Source organism: Saccopteryx bilineata, chromosome 6 (genome assembly GCF_036850765.1).
Source record: "Saccopteryx bilineata isolate mSacBil1 chromosome 6, mSacBil1_pri_phased_curated, whole genome shotgun sequence".
NCBI lineage: Eukaryota > Metazoa > Chordata > Mammalia > Chiroptera > Emballonuridae > Saccopteryx > Saccopteryx bilineata.
The window spans coordinates 190,779,985-190,805,525 of NC_089495.1; the positions used below are offsets into that span (position 1 = coordinate 190,779,985).

At 51.0% G+C, this 25,541-nt stretch overlaps 1 protein-coding gene across 2 annotated transcripts in view; it reads left to right on the forward strand.

The window, feature by feature from the left end:
• NFATC2 (nuclear factor of activated T cells 2) overlaps positions 1-21,848 on the forward strand; it is a 143,224-nt gene extending 121,376 nt beyond the window's left edge. Inside the window, exons 10-11 of one of the 2 annotated variants that reach the window (XM_066235758.1) lie at positions 10,446-10,533; positions 18,550-21,848. In XM_066235758.1, the coding sequence (XP_066091855.1) occupies positions 10,446-10,489 (44 nt within the window). In that variant the 3' untranslated portion in view covers positions 10,490-10,533; positions 18,550-21,848. The remainder of the gene's footprint in view (positions 1-10,445; positions 10,534-18,549) is intronic. The other variant, XM_066235757.1, reaches the window with a different exon arrangement.
• The last annotated feature ends 3,693 nt before the right edge of the window (positions 21,849-25,541 follow it).

Sequence of the window (25,541 nt, forward strand, 5' to 3'; positions counted from 1 at the left end):
CGGCCAAGGGGCAGGAAGGAAAGCAACCTGTGTAAAGTAACCCTAGCTGAAATGAGAGTGGCCAGTAAGCCTGGTGCTACTCCCGAGGGTGCTTTGAGTTTCCAAGAGGGACTGTGCCTGCCAGTGTCATCTCTCAGGGAGAAACAGGATGGGATGTTGTCACGCGGACTTGGCAACTCTTGTTTCTGTTTCGGTCAAGTTTGGCATCCTGACCCAAATGTTCTGCACCTCAGTCTGTTCTGCTGAGTGCCTACTATGTGCCAGGCAGAAAACAAGTCAAAGCATTGACTTAGTAACTTGCATTGTGGTTTGTAACATGGCCACATGTGGTTGTGTGTGCGCACATCTGTGTGTGTGCGCACATCTGTGTGTGGGCGCAAGGGGAGGACGCACAACGGAGCAGCCAGCAGCTGGTACGGGCAGGAGAAACAATTTGGCCTAATCAGGTTCCCCTTGAACTTCAGCGGTTAACTCTGATCATTTTAGGCCTGAATGAGAAGCTTCTTCTGTCTTTACCATCAAAGCAGTATTTATCCGCAAGGCAGGAGAGCAGGGGAAAGTCGTTTCAAGCCTGTACCCTGGAATCACCTCCAGCGTTGCAATCCTGGCTCGGCTGCCTGCTGGCTGTGTGACTCTGAGCAAGTCCCTTCAGCTCCCTGAGTCTTGGCTTACTGAACTGCAAAATAGGAATGAAAATAACAACACCGCCTCATGGGACCTCGTGAACACGGGATGGTTTGTGTATACAGGGTTCCTAGGACAGAACCTGGCACAGCGCAACTTCTCAGGACAAACCGGCCACCAGCATTATTTATCGACACCAGCAACCAGCCAGGTAAACTGACAGGTGCTGGTTGTTTCCAGGTCTTTCCCCTTTGCTGTTACAGACAGTGCTTTCTAGAATGTTCTTTCTCTGTCTCCTGGTGCACGCACACACACGAGTTTCCGTAGCGTTGTGCCTACACAGGTGGAACTGCTTGGCCACTGGGCAGACACATCCCTCACTGAGTAGACGATATCAACTTGTCTCCAAAGTGGGTGTGCCTGTTGACACTCCCAGCACCATTTGGGACGGTCAGACCTTTTAACTGTTTTGTGCAGCAGAAGTGCCACAGGTGGGGCCCAGCGGGCTGCACTTTTACAAGCCCTCCTGGTGATTTGCTGTCCTCAAGCCTGAATTCTTGGTTTAGGAAATCTTTTTCTACCCCGACTCTCTTAAAGAGCGTCTCCGATATCGTCTTCCAAATACGCTCTGGTCTCCCCTTTCACACGGAGGTCTGTGATCCACCTGGAGCTGATTTCTTGTGTCCACTTGGAGGCGAGGCTCTAATTTCATTGCATTCGCGGCCCTAGGCCATCTGTTGAGGAGTCCGTCTGTTCCCCACGGGCCTGCAATCCACCGGTGTTGGAAATGTCATTTCCACAGACGTATGGGCCACTTCCTGGTCTCTTGGCTTTGTTCCGCGGATGAGTTTTTCTGTCCCCGGCAACGGCTCTTAATGACAGCGGCTTTGTCGTTCTTCTGGGTTTCCGTGCAATTCAGTCACCAGCTTGTTGTTCCCCAGAAGCATCTAAGGATGTTCTTGGCTTTTTGCTTTTCTGTGGACACATCAGAATCGGCTCTCAGGCCCCACAGAATGGCCTTGCATCTTTGCCTCCACTTTTGATGGTTGGGTCTCTATCTAGTTCAATGGGGGAGAATGGACATGGTGCAGTGTTGAGTTTTTGTCAGTTGTCCTAACACCTGCTCAAGGTCATCTTTTATAATAGAAATAGAGATAGAGCTACCTCTTGTAGGGGCTTGCTGTCATTCCCAGACACCGACCCGGAAGCGTGGACTGGGATGTGCCTGAGGAGTTCACGATGGTCCTGCAGCCTGTCTCCCCCTGCAGGCTTGGAGGACTCAGTGGATGCAGGCTCAGGGTGGGGGCGGTGGGAGGCTTTCACTGCAGAGGCTAACCCTCTTATCTCTAAGCGTCTCTGGTTTCCTGAGGAGATGCTACTCTGAAAGGCTGTGTCCTGCTAAGGGCTTTTCATGGGCAATTTCTGTCACATTCCAGTTGGCATAAGAACTGGACTCAAGACAGGGGTGTCCACAAGTTGGAGAAATGATCTCTTCTCTTCTAAGTCGAACTGAATGGAAAACCATGGTTTAGGGTTCCAGATTCCACAGTCATCGCCTCAATACCCTTGGCAGCATGGTTTAACCTGCTGTGTGCCTGCTGGGTGTTAGGTGCTCTGGGGGACACTTTCAAGCTAGGATTTCATAAGTCAGAGAAGGACACAGGTGGATGACAATGTGACCAGAAGCTTAGAGGGCCTGGCTTCTCCCTTATGACAGTAAAGCATGATTTCCCACTGTTTCTCTTGGAATCCTCTACAGAGGCAAGCTTTACAATACTCCACGTCTTGCTGCGATGAAATCAGCAGTGGTTGTGGTAGGTGGTGTGGTGGCCTGCTGTTCTAGTCAGGGAAGCTTCCCAGAGGAGGTGACATTTGAGCAGAGCTCTCAATGAGAGAGCTTTACCAATATCTAAGGAAAGACCAATCTGGACAAAAGAACAGCAAGTGCAAAGGCCCTGGGGTATAAGTATGCTTTATATCAGGAGTTGGGAAACTTTTTGGCTGAGAGAGCCATGAACACCACATATTTTAAAATGTAATTCCCTGAGAGCCATACAATGACCCGTGTACGTTACATATTTGGTATTGTCTGGAGGACAGCTGTGGTTGGCTCCAGCCACCCGCAACCATGAACCTGAGCGGTAGGAGATGAAAGGATTATAATACATGAGAATGTTTTTTATTTTGAACGTTATTTTTTTTTATTAAAGATTTTTCTGCGAGCCAGATGCAGCCATCAAAAGAGCCACATCTGGCTCGTGAGCCACAGGTTCCCAACCCCTGCTTTATATGTTTAAAGAGTAGGAAGGAAGGCTGAAGGGGGGGGGTGATCTAGAGGACAGTGAGGAAGAGACCTACATAAGTTTCCATCATAAAGGAGTGTCCTTTCCCAAGGCCAAGTGGGACCCCTGGATCCCAACAGTGGGTTGTGCTGGCTGGTCTGTCAAAAGGAATTCTGAGTAGGACACCAATGGGTGTTCTTGGCACCCAGGGTCCTGCTGTGGGAAGTTGTGGTCTAGCAGCTGCTCACCCCCATCACCCTCTGGAATAACCTGATTTTACTAGGAGACAGGCTCCCGACTGTGGAGGCCATGATGGTTACACTACCTTTGGAGAGAGGGTCCATGTTCTCTGCAAATGGCTGCCAGAGCCCAAGCCTGATTCAGACTGACACCACAGAAAGGGTGGGTTCCCTCGGGTCTTGAAATGCAGGTTGCTGGTGGCCTTGTAGAGAGTAAACTTGAACTTTCCTCTTTTTCTGGAGAATACTGCCAATGAAAGTGAGCTGGAAGGTCTCCAGTCATGCCTGGGGGAGCCACCCTCTGTCGCCGAACCCCAGGCCTTGGTTCTATTCCAAATCTCAGGAGGCACTAACACCATCTCACCTATTAGGTCTGTCCCTGGGGCTTGGCTTATGGTCCCAATGGGGACAAGTCACTTTCCACTTCTTAAATCGTATTCCCCAGGTCAGCCAGAGTGAACAGCGTGGGTTAGCTCACATGCTGTCTGGATGATTTCTACTCTGGAACCCTGATAAAAAGTAGGTCTCCCAAAGACCAGTCTTTGTTCAGAGTTGCATTCAGAGGAGTGGGTGTTGGTTGCCAGATGGTAATTGCAAAAGAATTCTCATCTTCAAGTAGCTGGAGCCCAACTATGTAGGTTTAGACCAGGCCCTGCTACTTGGTAGCTGCCTCACCTGGGTGTGTGGCTTCATCTCTCCGTGCCTGTTTCATCATTCATTCACTCAACCATCCCTCCCTGCAATTTTTACTGAGCACCTACTACGTGCTGGGCTCTGTCCTGGGTGCTGGCGATGCGGCAATGAATGGGAGAATGAGGGTGCTGCCTTCGCAGGGCTATTAGACCCGAGTGATACAGGATCCCTATAGCCTGAGCCCCGCTACCCCCTCCCCAAAACCAGGGCCCATCACCAGGTGCGCTGTGCCTGTACTGGTGCACCTGCAGGGTTCACCTGGCTCAGCTCATGCCGAGCGTCTGTGGACACCATGTGCTAATAGGACTGTCTGTGCGCCACAAAGGAGATACTATCGGTGACAGCCAGAAGGTGCCCACTAAATGTTGCTTCTTCAGCTTGTACACACACGTCCTGTAGGAACTGTGGAGATGAACTTGGCCACCTGCCTCCCTGTGGCATCCCGTCAGGGCCTGGAGGAGCAGCGCTGTGCCTCCTGCCCTTAGGCACTGCTCACACAGCTCCTCAGGGCTTCACGCTGCACGTGGCTTTGGGGTCCTGAACCCTGGAGGCTAGTGGTGGAGCATGGGTCTGGGGGAGGGTGCTGGATTAAGGCCCCACAGAGCCGTGTTTGGGGATGAGGCCTGATTTGTGTTGCTTAACCAAAGTCGAATGAACGGTGTCCCTGCAGGTCGGCCCAGCAGGGGACCTCCTCTTGCCACCCTCTTGGCTGCAAGCTGGCTGCTCTTCCCACCTGCCAATGACATGCCCCCTCCTGGTTAGCACCTCAGCTTCTTACTCGAAACCAGGGCCTCAGAACTGCCATTTTTACTCATCCCGAGAGCTGGGGACAGTTGAACATGGTGTGGTACCTTTTTCTCGTAAACTTCGAGGTCTTGCTGGTAAGGTGTCTGGGCGGCTGGGTGCTGTGCGGGCCTGCTGCTGAGCTGGCTTCCGGAGGCCTCTGGTTTGCAGAGTGTGGGTGCAAACCAGAGGGCTGTTGTGCATGACATCGGCCCAGGGCAGGGGGCGGGGGAGGGGCCCTGTCTGCAGGATGTGAAGACTCGCCCCTGAGAGCATGGCCAACCTCAGGCCCACCCACTTTGAAAATGCAGAAATAGCTTCTAAGGTGAAAGTGCTTTGGTGAAAGGAGGGTGGCCCAGGCCGTCCAATCAGTTCAGTCTGTTAACCAAATGCTGTCTCTGTGGTGGGCTAATTACACATTAACCCTGTGAATAGGAGCAGCTGCTGCTGGTTTTGTTAGCTTGGCATTGTGCCAGCTGAGTCCGTTGTGCAACATCTGACATGCTTATTATCTCCATTTTACAGACAAGGAAACTGAGGCCCAAAAAGTTCAGTGATTGATTGGCTCACGTCACCTCAGTTACTGTGGTGTGCTTACTATGCGCCAGACACCGTCTGAAGCACCTGTCACGTGCTGACTTGCCGATTCCCTCTAAGATGGTTGAAATCCCTCTAAAATGGTCAGGAACCATAGTTGCTCACCTTCGACAGGGTTGGTGCAGAGAGGGTCAAGACTTGCCTCAACAGGAGGGTACGCCCGGCTAGGATTTGGATCCCAGCAGCCTGGCTCCCAACTGTGTGTTTCCCTGCGACTGTCCCCTCCGAGGAAGGCGGGAGAGCCCCTGCCCACCGCGCTCAGACTGCACTGAGCTGCCCGTGGCCCCCGCCCTCAGAGGTGCACACCTTAGCAGACAGACAAAGGCTGCACTTCAGAGATCAGTGGAGGGGGAGGACGGGGCCGCTGGCTGGAGGAACCAGGCAGCACGGGAGGCTGAGTGTGGATACAGAAGCGGGATCCGAGTGCACGGCGAAGAGAGGGTGGCTGTCCCTACGAGAGCCAGACCACGTCAAGGCCAGACGGTGGCGGGGGTTGGGGGGGGGGGGGACAGGACACTGGGGCCATTGCGGCAGCATCTGCTCTCTGCTCGAATCCTACCACGGACCGGCAGTGTGACCGTGGGCAAGTCACTTAGCCTTGGGCGCCTGCCACGTGAGCATCAATGGAGACATTAGAGAGGGATCTACTTTGGCAGGACAGTGTTTACGATGCCGTGACAGGATTCCACGGACTGGGTGGCTTAAGAATAAATTACAACAGAAATGAACTTTCTCATGGTTCCGGAGGCCGGAAGTGAGGTCAGGGTGCTGGCGGGGCTGGGTTGTGGTGAGAGCTCGCTTCAGATGGACACCTTTCTGCTGTGCCCTCACATGGCAGAGCGAGTGAGCGGGGACCAGCCGGCTGGCTCAGTGCTGTTCCCCAGCGAAAGCTTGAGCAAAGATGGGTTAGAGGTCAGGCTCTGTCTGCCTGTCCTGGAGGAGTTACTGTGTCTTAGGGATGCCTGGGGTGATGCTGCACACACAAAGTCCTTGCTGGTCACTCTGGGTGGCCTTTAAGTTGAGAGCAGTAAGTGTCAGGGCTGGGCCTGTGACTCATTTGGAGAAATTTACAGTGAGGTCTGGTCCCTGCTCAGACCTGCCTAGTGGAAATTCTTTCTGGGAAGCTCGTGGCTTCTCTTACCTGTGAGCCTGGAAGGGGTAGGCTGGGTGGCCCGGGGTAGGGGATGGGGTGTCTCTGCTCTATCTTGCTGTTGCCTCACAGGCTTTTGGCTAAAATCGGAGAGGTGGAGGGTACTTGGCCATGCACTTTACCTTCCCAAGTGGGTTTGGTGGGGGTAGGCTTATCCAGGGTTGGGCCCATAATGAGGTCTTGCCAAGTATATGAGGGGACAGGTGTACACTCCCAGGCAGTCTGCAGGCCAATTAATTCTCACAGCTGTGGCCTCGAGGGAGGCAGACATGGCTGAAATCTTTGCGGAGCAGAGGAATTGTAAGACTATGGAAGACAGAGGGGAAGGAAGCGAGAAGGAGATGGGATGCCTTCTTACAGGCAGGGGGGGCTTATGTCAGCCTTCAGAAGTGGTGGGCGTGCTTGGAGTGGGTCAGGACTTATGTGAAAGGACATAGATTGATCTGGAAGGTGAATTTATGGGAGGGTGAGGAGGAGGCTCACCAGTGAACCCTGCCCAAGTTGCAGGGCCCAGGGTGGTTTTCAAAGGAAAGGTCTCCTGGGGCGGGTGTGGGGGGGGATCTCCTCCCCGAGGCCACGAGGACGTTTTGTATGATTCTGTGACATGAGGCAAGCAGCTCAGGGTGGAAATGCTTCTTGCTGCTCCAGGCTTCCACCTGCTGATCTACCAGGAGGTCCGAGCCACCCTCCCCCGGCCTCAGTGCCATCCGTCACACATGAGCAAAGATAAGTAAACTCAACTGCCCTAGCACAAATGTTCGGTTAATTCCTGCAACCCTCAAAGAGAAAGATGGCTTCCCAAACAATTAGGTATTTATTTTATCATCTCATTTGTGGTCGCAGGCTGCTCTGTGGGTTTGGATTGCTTTCTTTCTTTCCAGAATGGCAACTGGATGTAGTAACAAGTACTTTCCTTTTGTTTCTGTTTTATTAAAAAAAAAAAAAAAAAAGGTAACAACTTATTTTGCAGTACTTGCTCTGTGCTGAGGCTCTCGGCAGAGGTTTGGGGTTGAGGCCGAGAAGAAATAGCTGAAGAACAAGGAAGCAGCAGCGGTGTGTTTAGAATGCTTTCCTGCCTGTGGTCGCGGCCGTAGAGACGTGCGGTTGCCTGATCGGAGAGGTGCCTCCGAGCGGCATGTGATCAGAAGAAATTCCGCTGAATTGGAGAAAGGACTGGGCGGAGGGGTGCGCTGAGCTCCTGCCTGAGTTTACACAGTTGGTTAGTTCTTCCTCGTAGGCAGCGTAGCTTGGAGAAAGTCTGTGTTGTTTCTCCCTTGATTTAAGCCGAGTTATGGAAAAAGTGGGCAGTGGGCAAGACAGTAGCGTGTTTGTGACTGGTTGGGAGGACCACCAGACTGAAGGTGCCCCAGACCAGCCCCATCAGCTCCACGGCACAGATGCACACGGGTCCCCGTCAGTTAGTCCGTCCGTGTCTGTGCTCTCAAAAGGCTGCAGGCTAGTTGTAGAATTAGTCAAGGTGACAGCTTCTTGGGCCTGGGTCTTTGTCTGTAAAGGCTATATTTTACCTGTTGACACCTTACACTTTCACGTTAATTATCAGTGCTGGTTAATCAGTGAATCCCTTCCAATCTGGATCCTAAATTAATCCACAAGACTAGTGCGACGATTCACCGGTTTATGCTTAGTGTCATAAAAATGCAACATCACTGTATCGGTCTTCACCTATATCGGTCTTCATGAAACACCACCCACTGGGACCATGATTTCAGGACCAGACGTCTCCTTCCCCATCTTGAGGGGGCTTGTCTGTGCCACTGAGGTGGCATACAGTAACTCCAAACACTGGAGCTAGGATCTTGGCTCTGCCCAGTACCAGGGCACTGCTCCTAGACAAGTCACTCCCATTTTTCTCTGCCTCATAAGCTGACCTGAGAAATGGGCCCCAGACCACCAACCCCGAAATGGCCGGGAGGCGAGATAAGGCCTAAGAACCGCCACCTGTGAAGGATGGTTGTTGGTAGTCTGGGTCTTAGTTGAATTTCTGTCTTCCACCAAGAGACAATTAAAGAGTGAAACTTCATGACTAAACCGGAAGCTGCACCCCAAAAGGCCGCAGACGAACCAATGGGTTTGATGCTTTGTCAATTCTCTGAATTCTGGTGACGGGGAGTGGAGATAGAGCTCGGCTTCTGGGGGACCAGCCTTCTGAGTCCAGTGAGACTCCCCTCACAGCACCGTGTGCTGGCCAACTGGCATGAAGCCTGGTCCCTGCGGTTCCACCTAGGTGCCAGTCCCTGCTCCAGCAGTGTGCCCTTGGAATGTGCCCGGCCCCGATACCTGTCGGTGCTTCTCGAATGGGTGCATCTGGATGATGAAGTGAAAATGTCTCGGCTATTATTTAGCACCTTGGAGCTTTTTTTTTTTTTTCCCTAGGGGTAACAACTGCACCAAAAGCTGTACATTATGTTCTAATAGGACCCACGCTGCTGTTGGACAGAGACCAGGGGTCCCAACACAGAGGCAGGGAGACAGGGGAGGGACCCTTGCAGTGATATACACAGGAGGTGGTGGAGGTTGTAGTTTCTGGATGTATTTTGAGGGTCGATCCAGGCACATTCGTATATGGAGGAGATGTGGGCTGTGACCAAGATTGGCGTGAAGCGCCGGAAGTAGGGAGTGTGTTTCCTATACTGGGGACAAGTAGAACAGGGCTATTTTTAGAGGGGTCCTGGGGGTCGTAGTGAGTCAGGAGACTGGTTTCGGCCATATCCGAACTGGACAGTGGGCGGTTAGATATCTAAGTTGAAGTTCAGGCATGTGGTCTGGGCTGGACAACATCAATTTGGCCATCATCAGGAGATGGGTATTTTAAGACCCTGAATGACCTGGCCATGCCTTCTGCTCCCTGGTTTGGAGCAGAGGTAGGGGTGTACAGTGAGCGAGCTGCCGCGGGGCCACAGGCAGTTCTGGAGAGTTGGGAGAGTTGGGTCTTTTTGCTTTAGGGGATGATCTGAGGTACATTATCCAAACTGTGTCTACAGCAGCTCCTAAGGAAGGAGGGGAAGTGGTTATTTTGTCCTGGGCTGCAGCAGCCTGTGAGTAATCCAACCAGGCCCAACCAAACAGGCCTTATTGGAGCCCAGTGTTTAGGAGTTCAGGCCTAAAAACTGCAAAAAAGAGCTAATTGAGTATTCAAGGCATTGCAGGTGAGATTCCAGAGAATCTCGCCAAGTGCCTCTCTTAGAAAGTGTGTCCTGGTTGATCTCATGATGCTTAATAAACAGGCATTTAGTAAAAAGTTGGATCAGTCCCGGAAAGAAATTAACCTCAGAAAATATTTCTAAATCCGACACTCAGAATGGACCCTGGCCTTGTAATTTGGCCTTTTAAAGGAAATTGAGAGAATACGGGTTTTGAAAGCAGTAAGCATTATACAGCAATAGAAGGGGAGTTTACTGTGATTTAAAATCGAAAAGGTGATATAATTGAATGGTTTAAGTAGAATGCTCATGGCTTCAGTGCTTTGATTGGGCAGGGGCTGGACAAATAATCACTTTAAAAAATTGTTGACTGAAGAAACAGGAAGACAATATAGATTCTTAGGACTGCATGCCCACTGAGGTTCTGTCGGTACCAAGAAGAAAAAACAGGTCAAGTTTAGCCTAAAAGAGGTTCATATTTGAGTAGCGCCCTCATGAAATTCTGATCTTCTTTGCAGCGGAAGCTAGCTTTTAAAATTGTATCTCACTAGTCAGCCATGACTTGGAACTCCATGACACAGCCAGCAGCAGGGTTGATTTGTCTAGCTTAAAAAAAAACCCAAAAACCCACCCTAATCTTGCTGATGCACTTTACTCTCAGAGATCCCCGTTTCTCTGCACAAAGTCCCCCCTCTCAGTGACTGTAACCCTGATTTGGGGTGGATTCTGGCACAGATGTTAAGATGACACCGAATTTGGGCAGAGGGTTAAAGCTGTAGCTTGGGTTCCGAGCAGCCCAAGGTTGAGAGAGACTCATTAAATGGATGATACGAGCATGAGTTGCAAGCATAATAGAGGTCGAAGATGACGTTTTTTTTTTTTTCTTCTCAAAAATGGTTTTGCAAATCTTTTTCAGAGCTGATAGACACACACCTTAGCTGGATACAAAACATATTATGAAACAGAATGACTGTGATCTTTGATCCGAGAAATCAAAGTGAAAGGTAATTCCTATCTTCTGCCTCTCCTTTTGTTTTCCAGCTGGGTGTTTCCTGGACTTTTTTTTGTTTGTTTGTTTGTTTCTTAGTAAAAGAAAACGTTACAGCCTGAAGTCCAACCTCACAGACCCCATTTCCTGCTCTTCAGGGCTGGGCCCTGCCACTTCGTGATGGGGTCCCCCTGGGGGTCCGCCGGGGATTCTCCGGGTCTGTGAGGCTGGAGCTCAAGGTAGGGGCGGGAAGGCGGGGACGAGGCTCTGGGATTTGCATGCTGTCCCGGGGGCCCCATCGCTCTGTCCCAGGGAGGATGCAGCCATGGCATGTGCCCACTGAAAACTGCTCTCGCACTGTATGTACCACCTCCTTCTGCGTGTTGTCCGCTCTGCTCGGTGTCTCCGGGCCGGCCGGCTCTCCGTCGGTGGCGGGGCGTTCTGCGGTGGGGAGAGACAGAGGGCAGGGAGTTGAGAAACCCCAGGAAACTTCTCTCGAAGCTGACCACGCTTAGGCCATTTCCAGTCTAGACCTCATCAGTTTAACTGGCTGCTTGGTCTAGCCATGGTTTTCCCGCTGAGCTCAGCACAGCCGCTCATTGAGCTTCCACTCAATCGACTTTGGACTCTGGGCCTGCGCAGAAGAGCCTGGTAGCCAGCAGGCTTCATAGTGCAGGTGGCAGGAGGCTTTGTGGGTGTAGAGTCCACATTTTGTTTTTTTTTTACCTCTCTGTGCCTCAGCCTCCAGATGCAACTGCTGTTACTTAAGCCTCTGCCCCTTCTGATCAGACGCAGGGCCCCGTGTGTGGTAAGCACTTGCCTGGAGTCAGCCAGCCTCAGCACTGGTGGGCTCCACACCTGCTCGCTGGGCTGTGGCTTTTGAATGGTCCCTATGTCAGTGAAAGTGGGTTCATTATACCACAGGCCAGGCCCCGCTGTCCTCAGCAGCACCGCCTCGATGGCCCACTCTGAAAACACAGTAAAAATAGCCCTCAGATGCCATGTTTACTAGCACACACACAATGAAGGTGACATTCCAGAACCCCGTCCCCCAGAGGGTGGGACCCACTGAGATACCACTTTCCAAAGGCAACGTGAACCCTTAGAAGGGGCCCTTTCTCTGGCACATTCTCAACCATGACTATCAAACACTGTCAACAGGCAAAGGCAACGGAAACACCGGTGACCATTTGCTGGGTACCCGCCAGGTGCCGGGCTCCCTCCTGAAGGCTTTGGCATCTGAGGAGTCAGGATGATAAAAATGCAACTGCACTCTCTCAGTGCTGAGAGTGTAGGCACTTAGAGAAGTCACAAACAGGCCTTTGAAAACGTGCTTCTTCCCTCCCTAGCGTTTGAACTTGGCAATGCTCCTGACCTCGCAGGGGCCGGGGAACTGGGGCCAGCCGGTCTGAGCTGCATGGCCTCCGAGGGGATCCCCCACTGGGGTAGCTTCTCCTCAGACCCCACCCATGGCCGTGGGCTCCAGGCTTAGCAAGGGTGTTTTGGTCCTTGTCACTGAGCCTCTAAAGTCTGGCCTGGTCCCTTGGGAAAGCTAAGTTCCTGAGCGTCCCCAGAGCATGCAGAGATGACTGGTAGGAGACAAATCATTTCATTTTTGAAACCAGAGTCACAGGGGAAGACCCAAGGCCAGTGGCCCCCTTCCCACAGGCTGCAGGGGGAACAGGCCAGGTGCGCAGGGAACAGCTTAGGCCCTGGAGCTCACTCCTGGCTTTCGGAGCTGCTTTCCCCACGAGCAGCTGGGACAAGAGGACATGTCACGTGTCTTCCGGCCCCACCATCTCATCTTGCCCCCAGCCTGTGTTTCAGGAGTGAATTCGGGAGGCCTTGCCGGAGAAGGGCGGCGGGCGGGGTTGCACCCCCGTTGGCTCTCACTCTCTTTGATTTGGCCCAGAGCCTGCAGCCTCCTCGATTCCCATCCAAGCTACAGTGTCTTTCTGGCCGTGGCCTTTGTGGCCAGCCCCAGGCTCTCATGGGTACTCACGTGTCTAACCAGATTTTAGAGAACATGCTTGAGGTTTGGGAGAGAAGCAGGATGGGGTCTATCCACTCCCTTCCTGTTGCTTCTTTCTCAGGGGATTAAGTTCCAAAGTCAGCAGTTGAGGGGGAAAGGCCTAGAGAGTCAAAATTACCATTGAAAGTCTCTTTACTGGTACCTAAAAGTGTATGTGTGTGGTTTTCTGTCTGCAACCCCGAGCGGCCATTCCCGTGCACACGGAAGTCTGAGAACCTCTGAGCTCAGCTGAAAAAAAGAGAGCCAGCATGAGGTGTCGGGGCCTTCCAGAAAATTCCTGGGGCACGGTGGGATGCTAACAGGAATCATTTCAGTTTTTAGAAATTTAACATTAAGTCAACCTGGAAAACTGTCTGATGAACATTACCAGGAAGAGGCACTGGCTTCCCCAGATTGCCACCCCCAAAAAGTAGGTGAAGAAAATACTGTTTTCCTTTGCCATTGGTATATTCTAGGGGTCATTAATTTACATCTGAGGCCAAATCTAGCCCCTGGCCTGGTTTTATAAATAAAGTTTTATTGGCACACAGCCATGCCCATTTGCTCACATATTTTCTGTGGCAGCTTTCCTGCTGTACCAGCCGAGCAGAGGAATTGAAGGGCCCCTTAAAAATATTTTTATCAAGCCCTTTACAGAAAAAATGTGGTGGCCTCTCATACATGTCTACAGCCATTTATTAGAATAGTTATATTTTCTTGTTGATTTGTAACACCTCTTTATATATGAATGGCTTTTTTGTCATACACTGAAAATATTTGGAGTTTTAAAAAGGAAAGTGTATACTTTTTAATGTACTTACATCTGTCCATCATTTCCTTTCTGGCTTCAGCCTTAAGTGCTAGGCTCAGCATCACCCCAAGGTCATAGACACGTTCCACACCAGTGTTTTCATCATGATGCCGCTCACGAAGGGTGCGCAAAGGTCAGGGTGCTTGTGGGAGCTCCAACACCACTGACCTCCATTCTGGTCTGAGAAAGTGAGACTCGGTGACCACCTTAACCACTCGGCACATGGCTTCCTCTGCTGTTGACTCACACAAAAGACGCTGAGGACTCCGGGGCCCTGTAAGAAAGAGGATGACTAGTGCGCTTAATAGCACAGTCTCTGTACCACCTGCCGTATAGTGGACATGTTCCTAAAATGGGGCTGGGGTTCCAATCCCATCCCTTTTCTTTACCTGCTATGACAAGGGACTGCCTGTCTCTGTTTCCCCATCTGTAAAACAGGCATGACTGTATTACTAGGTTTGGCGTGAGGAGCCCTTGGGACAGTGCCTGGCACACAGCCCTCAATAAATGTGAATGGCTTATATATTCTTTTGTAGAGAAAAGGCTTCAGGCAACTTTTTTGGATGCCAGCAACCCTTTTGTCAATTGGATGACAAAGGAAAATCAGCTTCCCTAAACCAAGTGACCTAGGCTGATGGTGTAGGGGCCTCGTGGTGGGCTAAGATACATGCATTAGGCACCTGCTGTGTGCTTGGTGCTATGCCCCATACAATGAGGATACAGGTGACTCCAATGACCTGGCAGAGGTGGGCAAGCAAAGCATTTTTGAGAATTCAGTACAGCTGACCCTTGAATAACACAGGTTTGAACTGCATGGGTCTACTTCTCTGAGGATTTCCTTTTCAATAAATACTGTAAATGCATCTTCTCTTCCTTATGATTTTCCTAACATTTTTCTCTAGCTTACTTTATTATACGAATAGAGTCTCTAATACATTCAACTTACAAAATGTTCATTGACTATGTTATTCAGTAAGGCTTCTCATCAGCAGCAGACCGTTAGATAACTTTGGGGAGAATCAGAAGTTACATGTGCATTTTCACCTGCACAGGAGTTGGGGGTCAGTGCTCTTAGCACTGGTGTTGTTCAGGGTCAACTGTACCTGCTTCCGGAGGGAGGGCCCATGGAAGGAATGCAGGATGGCCTGTAGGGACTGGAACAGGAGAAAAGTTAGGATTTGGATGAGAGGGGCTAGTCAGAGAATTGCATGTGGCCAGTTTGGGAAGAGATGGGAGGAAAGGTTGGCATAGGACAGATTCTCCAAACGTTTATTGAATGAATGAAGTGCTGAGGACAATGACAGAGAAAAGTGGTTCAGGACTGAGACCTCAGAGTCAGTCCTGGGGGGAGCAAAGCGCAGTGTGACCCCTTGTCCCCTGTCTAAGCTTCCCTGTTCTCATTCCTTAATAAACGTTAGTGAGTGCTTCCTATGTACCAAGGCTTGGATAAAGAACTAGGGATACAGTGGGTGACAAGAACAGAAGCAAAGCACTAGAGAAGTACCAGGAACTGATAACTGGAGGGGATAAGGGGACTCACAATGAGCGGTGGGCAGTGCAGACCGCCACTCGGGCAAGCTGCCCAGAGAGACTGTTCAGGCAGAGCCTTGAATGAAGTGAGGAAGAAAAGCATTAGAGGCGATGGGCAGACCAGCCAGGACAGCGGCTCTGACGCAGGAGTTGGGCATACCGAGCGAGCATAGAGTACAGGAAGCCGGTGTGGTTGACATGCAGTGCGGGGGAGGGCTGCAAGAGGTGAGGTCACAGCAGCAGCAGGGACCCTGTCACAAGGTCTGTAGGGAAGCGGGAGGAGGCCAGGCTCAGAGCAGCGTGTTTGGATAAGGGAGACTTTAAGTACATAGAGGGCTTCAGAGTGAGGGAGTGAGACTAAAAATGTGAGATGAGGTGACAACAGGGCCAGGGCAGGGGCGGGGGGCTCCTCCCAAAAGGCAGAGATAGCAGGTGCACATGGGACTGAGGGAAGGGGCAATGACATCTCCCTTTGTCTTTTCCCTTCCATCTGAATAACTGTGGCTGCAAAGGTGGGACCTCCTGCAGGCAGGAGACACGAGTAGGAGGAAGTGGTCCTGCAGTGACCCACCCGCCTCTCAGCGCTCTGGGACCCTAGGTTCAGACTCATGTGTCCGCACAGTGGTTGCCACCACCCAGCTAGCTTTTCTGCTCTAGAACTTTCTCCCCATTCACAGCCAGGGGAGCAAGCACTGAGGTTTCAGAAGGAGAAGGTTCCTCTCCCCAGGGAGGTTCCATTGGGGTCCGAGTGGGCCCCGATACACAGCCGCCCACCGCCTTGGGGAAGTCTCAGTCAGTGCACACAGCTCTCGCTGAACTTCCCAGATGCAACTCTTAGCTTCTACCTGAAAGTGGCTTTCAGAAAGCAGGAGGGGAAAACCGCTTCTGTCTCCCAACTTCCATCCCCTGTCCAAGCCCCTGTGTTCTGTCTGACAAGGGAAAAGACCCTTCGGTGAGGACCCTGATGACAACCTCTCTGCCCACCGGCTATTTTTAGAAAGCCACGGCTGTGGAAAATTTCTACTAAGGAACGACTCGTCTCGTTTCCTAGGTTGAGAAAACAGGAAGCCCTTTAGAATCCGGGCTTTGAAAAGCTTCACCGAAGTTGCTCTGACCCCACCTCCCCCAGCGTTCTGCTTTCCCGGGCCTCACCGCTTGGCCTGGTGCGTGGAGGGCTCCGCGCAGGCCCCCAGCAGGGCTCAGGGGGCGGGGCCGGGCGGCCCCTCGCCATTGGCTCCTGGTTCAGGGCCCCCAGGAGTGTGCTGGTACCTCACACACAGCAAGTGCCCAAAAATGCTGGTTAGCTGAAGCTGTCAATTGATCCTCTGAGTTCCCAATCATGGATCCCTTTCCACAATTTGGAAATGCTTGATATTCTAATACATTCTCAGACATTAACATAGTCAAATATATCCATGCACATCACATACACACGTCCTACCCTGTGAACCAACACCTGCTAGACACTGGGCACTGCGATAACTTTGTCACTTGTATTATCTCATTCAAGTTCCTCAACAACACTAGAAGGAGGATAACATTTTTATAGACATTTTACAGGTGGGGAAACTGAGGCACAGAAGTGTCCTGTCACTCGGGCAGGGTTCCGCAAGCGAGAGAGCGGCAGAGGAGGGATTCTAACCCTGACCCTCAGGCTCCGTAAACCGACCTCTCACGTTGCACGCATTCTCAGCGTGCCTGGTTTTTGGCACAAAACAGAGCACTGAGTCCAGAGTCCAGCACAGAGTACGGCGGTATCACTGACCATCGTAGCTACGGGTTACAGGCAGGAGTGGGGGGGGGGGCTCCTGCGTGTGGTGGGAGCTTGTATATACATCCCCACAACAGCCCTGAAGGCCACACACTATTGTGATTCCCACTTTACAGATGAGAAAACCGAGGCACAGAGAGGTAAAGTCACACGGCCAGTTTAGTGAGGGAGCCAAGAGTCACACTTGGCTGGTCTAGCCCTAAACCAGTTTATATTTGCTCTCCTTTTATTATGAGGGTTAAGGACTCATCCAGGCAGGGGTCTTCCTGGGAAAAGCAACGTGGACCTAGGACAGGGGTCAGGAACCTATGGCTCGCCAGCCAGATGTGGCTCTTTTGATGGCTGCATCTGGCTCGCAGACAAATCTTTAATTAAAAAAGTAATAACATTAAAAATATAAAATAGCCTGACCTGTGGTGGTGCAGTGGATAAAGCATCGACCTGGAAATGCTGAGGTCGCCGGTTTGAAACCCTGGGCTTACCTGGTCAAGGCACATATGGGAGTTGATGCTTCCAGCTCCTCCCCCCTGTCTCTCTCTCCTCTCTAAAATGAATAAATAAATAAAAATTTAAAATATATATACATATATATATATATAAAACATTCTCATGTATTACAATCCATTTCCTACCACTCCTGTTCATGGTTGCGGGTGGCTGGAACCAATCACAGCTGTCCTCCGGGACACCAAATTTTTATTGGATAATGTGTAACTTACACGGGTCGTTGTATGGCTCTCATGGAATTACATTTTAAAATATATGGCATTTATGGCTCTCTCAGCCAAAAAAGTTCCCAACCCCTGACCTAGGAGGACTCAACTTGAACAAGGGAGAGACTTGGAGAAAATCTCAACAGTGAACCCACACTGTGAATTTTCTATCTAACTCTAGGGAAAACTAAGATGAGAAAAGAAAATAGGAGGAGGCTGTGGGGAGAATTCAGTGTCAGAACCAGGAGAGGGGAGACAGGACCCCAAAGGGGTCTGCCTCTCTTCTGCCTCCCATGGAACCAGTCAACGCAATTCTGCCAAACCGAAGGTGCGCGCACACCCTAGGGCAGTTGCATATCCTATTTCTGGGCCGCCGTTGATGGCAGCTGCATGCTTTCTAAGAATATTGAAGGAAACCTTTTCACAGGATCCATAGTCTTCAGTCCTTCCTGCCTTGAGTCCAGGGACTAGTGTCCTAGAGAAGTGGCCAAGACGAGAGAGGCTGGCTAGCTCCTTGATGCCAGTGGCTGGCATTATGTTGTTGGGTCCCCTGCTAGGAATGCCACACATCCTTCTGGGGAAAGAGGTGACCAAATTTGCCAGGGCCCCTCTGAGGACACCTTCTGTTTTAGAAGACTCACAATATGTGTGTGTGTGTGGGGGGGGGCGGGATTCCTGGTTATGCTGAAAGAAGTAGACATTACTTTCACATGGTGGCTAATCTTTGTGATGTTCCCACGTACTTTTTAAGGCCCCCTTTTTGAGAGCTGTATGTTTTGTGGACCAAGGAACTATGTGTTAGCCATGCAGGAGAGATTTTCTGGGTGCTGTAGTAGTGGAAGGAGTTCGGTCTACAGTAGAGAGCATTAAATAAAAGGTCAGAAGGAGAGAAAGTTACTGAAACCATGTCACATAGACCAACTCCACTTCTGCCATGCTTTTGTTTTCAAGTTACCATTTGGACAACTTTCACCAACAAGTCCATATATAAAAATAAAATACTGTCCCGAAAACAAGTAGGAAGGCATTTCTTATGTTAAAAACTGTCAAACATATCATCGCAGAGAACAAAAATGTGGGGTTTTTTTTGGGGGGGAGCTTGATTATTTTAGGTTCTAGGAAGCAAATCTGATCCATGTTTTTGGCGCCCTTTCACTTGCTCCTACCATCTCTCTCTTTCTCTTCCTCTTTTGTAGTTAATGAAATCATCAGGAAGGAGTTTTCAGGACCTCCTACCAGAAATCAGACGTAGAAGAAGCCATTAGCAAGACAGCTTCTGTACCTGCCCCTTCAGAGCCTTCCGCTGCCCCTCGCCTGTCTTCCTGACTGTCCTCTCCAGCCCGGAGTCTGCACGGGGGGCAGCGTTCTGGCAGAAAGCCGATTCTCCGTTCAGGAGATGGCCACCTCTCTCTGGAAACACCAATGGGAATACTCTGCCTTTAAATTTTTGTTTGGTTGTTTTAAATCCCAAAGAGCATCTCGGGTGACCTGAATGGTGTCCCATCCAAACCTTAAGTGCCTGCTGACCAAAACCCTATTCTGATGAAGACAGCATGCTGGAACGCACCTGAGAGCGGGGTGGACCGGAGCCCGGGACACCAGCCAGGTGAGGGACGGAAGACACAGCCCTGTGATTGAGCCCCAGCCCCCTGCTTTCTCCCAGCTCCGAAAGCGAGTGAGCAAAGGAATGTGGCCCTAGAGTCCAGCTTACGGGCTTGAAGAAACATGGAAAAGCCGAGACCATCATCCTTAGGGACCACCTGTTCATGCCACAGCAGGGCCACCAGGAACACGTTTCATTTCTCATTCTGGAGCAAAACTGGTTCATACGAGATCACCTGTTAAAACTTCTCAGTATTAAGTTATGACATGTATACACTTCCCCCCCCCCCACCGTTTCAAATAGCTGGCCAAGGTGGCTGGAGGTGGGGCCTCCTTGGCCAGCTGCTCACCCCCCCACCCCCCTGCAGCGTGTGGCTGCAGACTGGAGAAGGTAACCAGGCTGCAGGGCGAGCTGTCACTGCAGCCCACAACCCAAACGGCTTTTTGACGTTGCCGCTTTCTTTCTAACAGCCAAAGTGCTTTTCCCGTAGTTTAAAAAGGATTTCAAGCATGTACATTGAACTTTCAGAAGGAATGGCAGAGGGCTAAAGCAGTCCCCCCTCCCCACAAATATATAGGTATTTCTGTTATAAAGTGGTTGTGAAGGGTTTCTGTGAGTGAGTTCCCCATAGCAGGGGGAGACAGCTGAAGTCCCTCTCTCTGGCCCAGACACAAAGTGCAAGGACACTCAAGCTCAAGATTCGGCCCTAAAAGGTCACTGATTATTTTGACCTGAATCCATTGGAAGCCCGGCCCCAAAGACCCCTCTATGTCAACTGCCTTGTTCAGCACGGGACTCACCCGAACAGGAGCAGGTCCTCCCACGGGGGCATGTCCCTTAGATGGGCCGGTAGTGTGGCATGTGTGACTCCCACCTTGTTTCTCTCCACCGAGCGCACCCAAGGCTTCCTCCAGTGCAATTTTTGCAAACAAAACTCCCAAAGTTCTTAGCAGGTGAGTTTTTCTCACAAAGGTATGTTTTGTTTGCATTGACTGCAGACACCCCCGCAGCAGCTGGGGGCTCATTTCCGCCATTCATGGCCTCCCTAGTCATGAGCAGAGCGTGAGGACACCGAGCGCCCTGCGCGAGTCTGTACTCCAGGGCTTCACATCACATCTGCTGGGCAGAAAGCCTCAGAAGAGAATCCCAGCAGTGAAGGGCCCACAGTGGGTTTTCTGAGTGCTGACTTTTCCTCAAGGTTACGCAAAGGTGAAACCTGCCCAAGAGCCGGACAGGAGCGCAGGACTTGGCGACGATGGCCTGGCGTGTGCAGTGCCCCAGCTACAGGACAGAATGCCCAGGCTGGGGCCTTTGCACCCTCCTGTCTGTGACCTTTTGCTCGAGATCTAGCATTCATCCCCCCACCCCCCAACAACAAGGGGCCTTCTCCTCCACCCACCCATGCACAAAGTTCAGCAAAAATGCTTTTACACAGAATGCCAGTAAGAAGGGGACCGCTGCTGCAAAGCTTCAGGGATGCAAGGTTCTTCCTACTAAAAAGTTCTTTAAACAAGCAGCTTTGCCCGGAAACCTTTCTCTCCAGCAATCCTGACGTCACCTGGGAAGTGTTCAAGCGTTCGGGGAATGATTTGTTCTCACTTGCCCTGGCCAGGAGCCATTTTTTTTGCACATGAGGGAATTTGGCCTTTCCTCAGTTATCTGAATGTCTTACCCAAGTGCCTTCCTGCTATTATAGCAAAGTCGCTCAGCCTCACTGAGCTTAGGGTGACAAAGGACTAATGCATTTTCCATTCGTCTTCTAATCATGTCAGCGACAAGGGCCTCCTGTTAGTACTAACTCCTGTAGGTAGATATGTACGTGTGTGTGTGTGTGTGTGTGTGTGTGTGTGTGTGTGTGTGTGTGTAACACGCACCCAAACTCTCTTTTTCTAAGACATCTTAGCCGGATATTATAGGAATTACTTCCATAAACCAACTATACCAAACAGCAAAGGAAGGAGAAGCCAAAGCGTTCGTTTTGAGACATAAACAGGCAAGAGAACATGTTAGGAACCCACAGCTCTGGAGAAAGTTTTGTCAGTTACAAATGGCACAAGGAAGCTCGCCCAAGAGTCAGTGCTCGTGAACTATTTTCAGGAGGGGAAGAGGCCACCAAACCCTCTAAGAGAAGGAGAAAGCAAGATGTCTAAGTGGCGAAGGTGTGTGTTGCACATGTGTTAGAAGGACCTCGTTAAGTGGAGGTTTGCACTTGCTACATTGAAAGTCAATGAAATGTAGCACTTCCAACAGAAACCTGCCTAGTTGCTGAATGTAGTCTGTCTCCAAAGTTTGCCAGTCTTCCTGCATTGTATGAAAATACTGCTGCTTGATAATATATAATAGCAAATCCAAATTAATTAGTATGTTATTAAATTTTATTTTCTTATCTGTATTTTTATGCTTTTTATCTGTCCTCAAAATATCGCACCCCGGTTGGAATTAGAAAAATATTTATAAATGGTCAAGAAGTGTTTTTCAAGTGTCTTTCTTTTTTTTTTTTTTTTTACATGTATGTTGATTTTATTTTTCCCTAAGAGAAATGATGTATTCTTGAAAATGTGTTAATCATTCCAGAAAACAAAACCAAACCCACCTCAGAGCCGGTTTAGTCAGTCGCCTGACCCCTGGACTGAAGCATCTCTGGAGGAAGAGGGGGGTGGTCTCGTAGCAGAAGGACCCGCCTGTTTCTTGCTTGAGACTGATGCTGCCTAACTTCCGCTCTGAGCCTCGATCTTGTCACTGAGGAGAATTGTAAAGTGTGTAGATTGCCCCAATCAGTAGATGGAATAAAAAATCCTGTGTTGTCATGGGGGTCTAGAAGAGTTCATGTTCACAGAAACCTGAGTGCAGGCTAACATTTACAGAGCTGACCGAATCCCGGTAGATAACCCCGCACACATTATCCAAAGCTTCCCAGCACAGATGCAGCCTAGGATGAAATGAGTTGATTCCTTCTAAGAACTGGGACGCACTGGTGTAGCCTTTCCTGTTTACAGCCAGTAACCAAGACTCCCGTCTCAGGAAGCCAGCCTTGGCTGGCGCGGCAGCTGTCACACCGAGACGGGTCGGAAGCTGATGTGTTCTGATGGTCACTCTGGACTAAAGGAAGGCAGAATTTGTTTATTTTCATGTCAAAAGACACTTCCTGAGTGCTATTTTTTCAAAATTAGAAAAAAAAACCCAAAACATCAGGGGTCCAGTTGACAACTTTGTTCACTTTGCATTTACGAGAAGCATGGGGTTGTGACTTTTTTTTTTTTTTTTTTGTATTTTTCTGAAGCTGGAAACGGGGAGAGACAGTCAGACAGACTCCCGCATGCGCCCGACCAGGATCCACCCGGCACGCCCACCAGGGGGCGACGCTCTGCCCCTCCGGGGCGTCGCTCTGTTGCGACCAAAGCCACTCTAGCACCTGGGGCAGTGGCCAAGGAGCCATCCCCAGCGCCCGGGCCATCTTTTGCTCCAATGGAGCCTCGGCTGCAGGAGGGGAAGAGAGACAGAGAGGAAGGAGAGGGGGAGGGGTGGAGAAGCAGATGGGCGCTTCTCCTGTGTGCCCTGGCCGGGAATCGAACCCGGGACCTCTGCACGCCAAGCCGATGCTCTACCACTGAGCCAACCGGCCAGGGGGTTGTGACATTCTTGACAAGTGGGGCAGACTTTCCTGAACTTATTTTTTTGGAGGGACAGCCGTTGAGCAGGTACCCAACACATCCTTAACCTCGGGTCTTCCAAGCTTGGGGCTTGGGCAGTCAGCCTCCCGGAGCCAAATCAGCCAATGCAAGCGTTTTAAGTGTTTTACCTGCATCCCAACTAACTGCTTACGGAAAATGGCAGCATCACAGAAAACTGGGATGGGGAGCATCAGTTTCCCTCAGCTTTCAGGAGCGCCAGGAGTTACAGTCAACGTCACTGTCTTAACTCGGTCTGTTCAAACAGAGAGTTTTCTGGTGCTTGCTGGACTAAGGCTGCTCCGTAAGCAAGCCCCTCTAAAACGGAGTCAGGGTGTCGGGTGCTGGGAGGAAGGTGGGACACTCGGCCCTGATGCAGCTGCTGCCCAGTTAGAATAAACTGCAGCTTGCCTCGTTCAGGGTTTGAAGGAACTGGATGCACATGATGCTGCTTCCACGTGAGAAGGTGCTTTCAGCATTCTGATTGGCTGTGGTAGGGATGAGCTTAGCATCCTGAACATTTTGGCAGAGAACCACACTTACCCCAGTCACCTCTACTGCCCTCAAGCGGTGGAGAATGTTGAGAATGTCCTGGTGGTTCGTTCCACTGCCAATCTCCAACCAGGTGGTGCTGCTGGGAGGCTTGGGTTATTAAAATCTTGACTGTTAAAAGAAGTTTGAATACATCACATTCCTATGCAAAAACGTTTTTAATCTCCAGTTTAATGTAGTTTATTTTTGCTATATGTAAAGTATTTTTATACGGCTTGTATCATGATAGTTTAGCAATAAAACAGTTGAAAGCACCGGGTACTCTGATGCCTACTTTCTTCTTTAGCGAGGCTGACTGCTCACATATCCCCTTTCCATTTCGAGTTCATACAGCAAGGATCCTTTCCTGGGTACACACACCATGCGTCTGTCTACTCCTCGTCTCAGCACCGTCGGGTGGGAATGATTCATCCATCTCCCACTAGGGCCCAGCCTGACAGAGCCATGAGCTCAACCGGCACTGGTCCCATCCTCCCCCTGCTCCGTGTCCTGCAGCATCTCTAGGCTTCTTTAGAAGGAGCACCTAGGTAGCACCCAGGTAGGATGGATTCATGTCTACCTTGGTGGCGCCTCGTAGAGGGGCCCAAAGCAATGACAGCCAGCTGGGCTGAGCTGGCCACTCGCAAGGCAAACACAGACCTCTGACATCTCACAAAGTCCTACCCCCCAAAAAAGTTATGTTTACCATCAACCCACAAACTGAATTAGAAACTGTAAATACTAGACCTTTCCAGCTGGCTTGCTCCTAAACAGCAGCTTCCTCCTCACCACTCCACATCCTCCCATAACTAAAGCACCTAAGAGGTTTGGAAGTCATTGCTGTTTAAGAATTAACATTATATTGTTCAACCTTCATCCCACTCTTCAGTGCCACCCTTCAACACCAGGCAGGCAGGGCGCCCGCCCCAGGCCCTGTACCTCAGGGACCCCCCTGGCCCTGTTCCAGACACCACGTACGGTGACCATCTGATCTTCACCCTTTTATTTTTAGCAGAGAGGGAGGAGATCACAGCCTCCTATAAGATACTGATGAAATGTCCCGAGAAACAACACATCCAGTGGCTAGCTACAGAGAACATCGAAGGATTCAACGAGCATTACTAGCATGCAGCCAACATAAGCATACAGCATGGTCAAAGGGAGAGCTTGCCGGGCACCAAACCCCGCTGAGGCGAATTCCGCTTCCTGTGCTCAGCACAGCACAGCAGTCGCACACGTTGGACGAGGCAGAGCCTCAGAGTCAGCCAGCCCAAGTCCCCAATACCCTGCCCCGCTGGGCTCAGTTCCACAGGGGAAGGGAGCGAGGCTTAGAGCTCAGACATCCAAAGTGCGAGTTCTTTGGAGCCTACTGTTGGGCCGGGTCAAGGGGCTAGCCACCTCCTGGGGGAAGTGTTCTGTGATGCTGGTGGTCGAGGCCAGGAAGGGTCACATTGGATTCGGGCAAATGGTAGAGAAACTGCCAGGCCGGATTGGGTTGCGCCATTCCGTTTAATAAAGTCTCACAACGGTGGACAAGCAGCAAAAATGGCCCCTCACAGTGGTGGGCAGGCAATCCATACACCCCCACCCCCCCATCTCTCTTGCAGGCCCCCGTAGCCTGATATACACTGCCACGCGCTAGTGCACTAATCAGGCAAAGGGTCTGCAGCTGGTACACCAGCGAGCAAGCCTGACACAGCTGCCTCACATTCCACCCCTTTAGGGTTGCTCGCCTCACAATAGGTACATTACACAATGATAATTACCAAGGTACCCTCCACAACTCCTCCCTGAGCACTCTGCCCAGGGTGTTAACTGGAGGCCCACCTCCAACTCCCCACACTATGGCGCCAACAAGGCCACCCATCATAGGTGGGCCATGTCCATTGAAACCAAAAAGAGAGCAGCTTCCCAGTGCAGGAAGACTTCCACAGGTGCCACGCCCACCCAGTCAGGGTCTCGCGCAGTCCAAGATCAGTCCATGATAGCCCAGCTGTCTGGGCAAATCACCAAGGCAACTAGGTTCACATAAGGCCTCAGGCCTCCCCCCTCATCCATCATGGCAGCTCTGAAGACACTGCCCCAAAGAGGAATATGTGCCAACGGTGACAACCTCTCCACCTCCCACTCCAGAGCGCATGATGCCATCTATCCCTATGCCCCACAATCGCAGCAAGCCTATCAGGGGCTCAGTGGGTGCTCTTTGCTGCTGGGTTTTTACCTTCTGGGCCAAGCTCTGAGTGTGCAGACAGCAGCTTCAGCCCGAGCCTCCTCATCCTCAGAAGAGGAGCTGGAAACGCCTGCTCCCGCCAACTCAGAGCCACTCTGCCGGCACGGCTCCATCTTCGGCTCCTGCAGCTGCCGGCTCTTTGCTTGAAGCTGAACC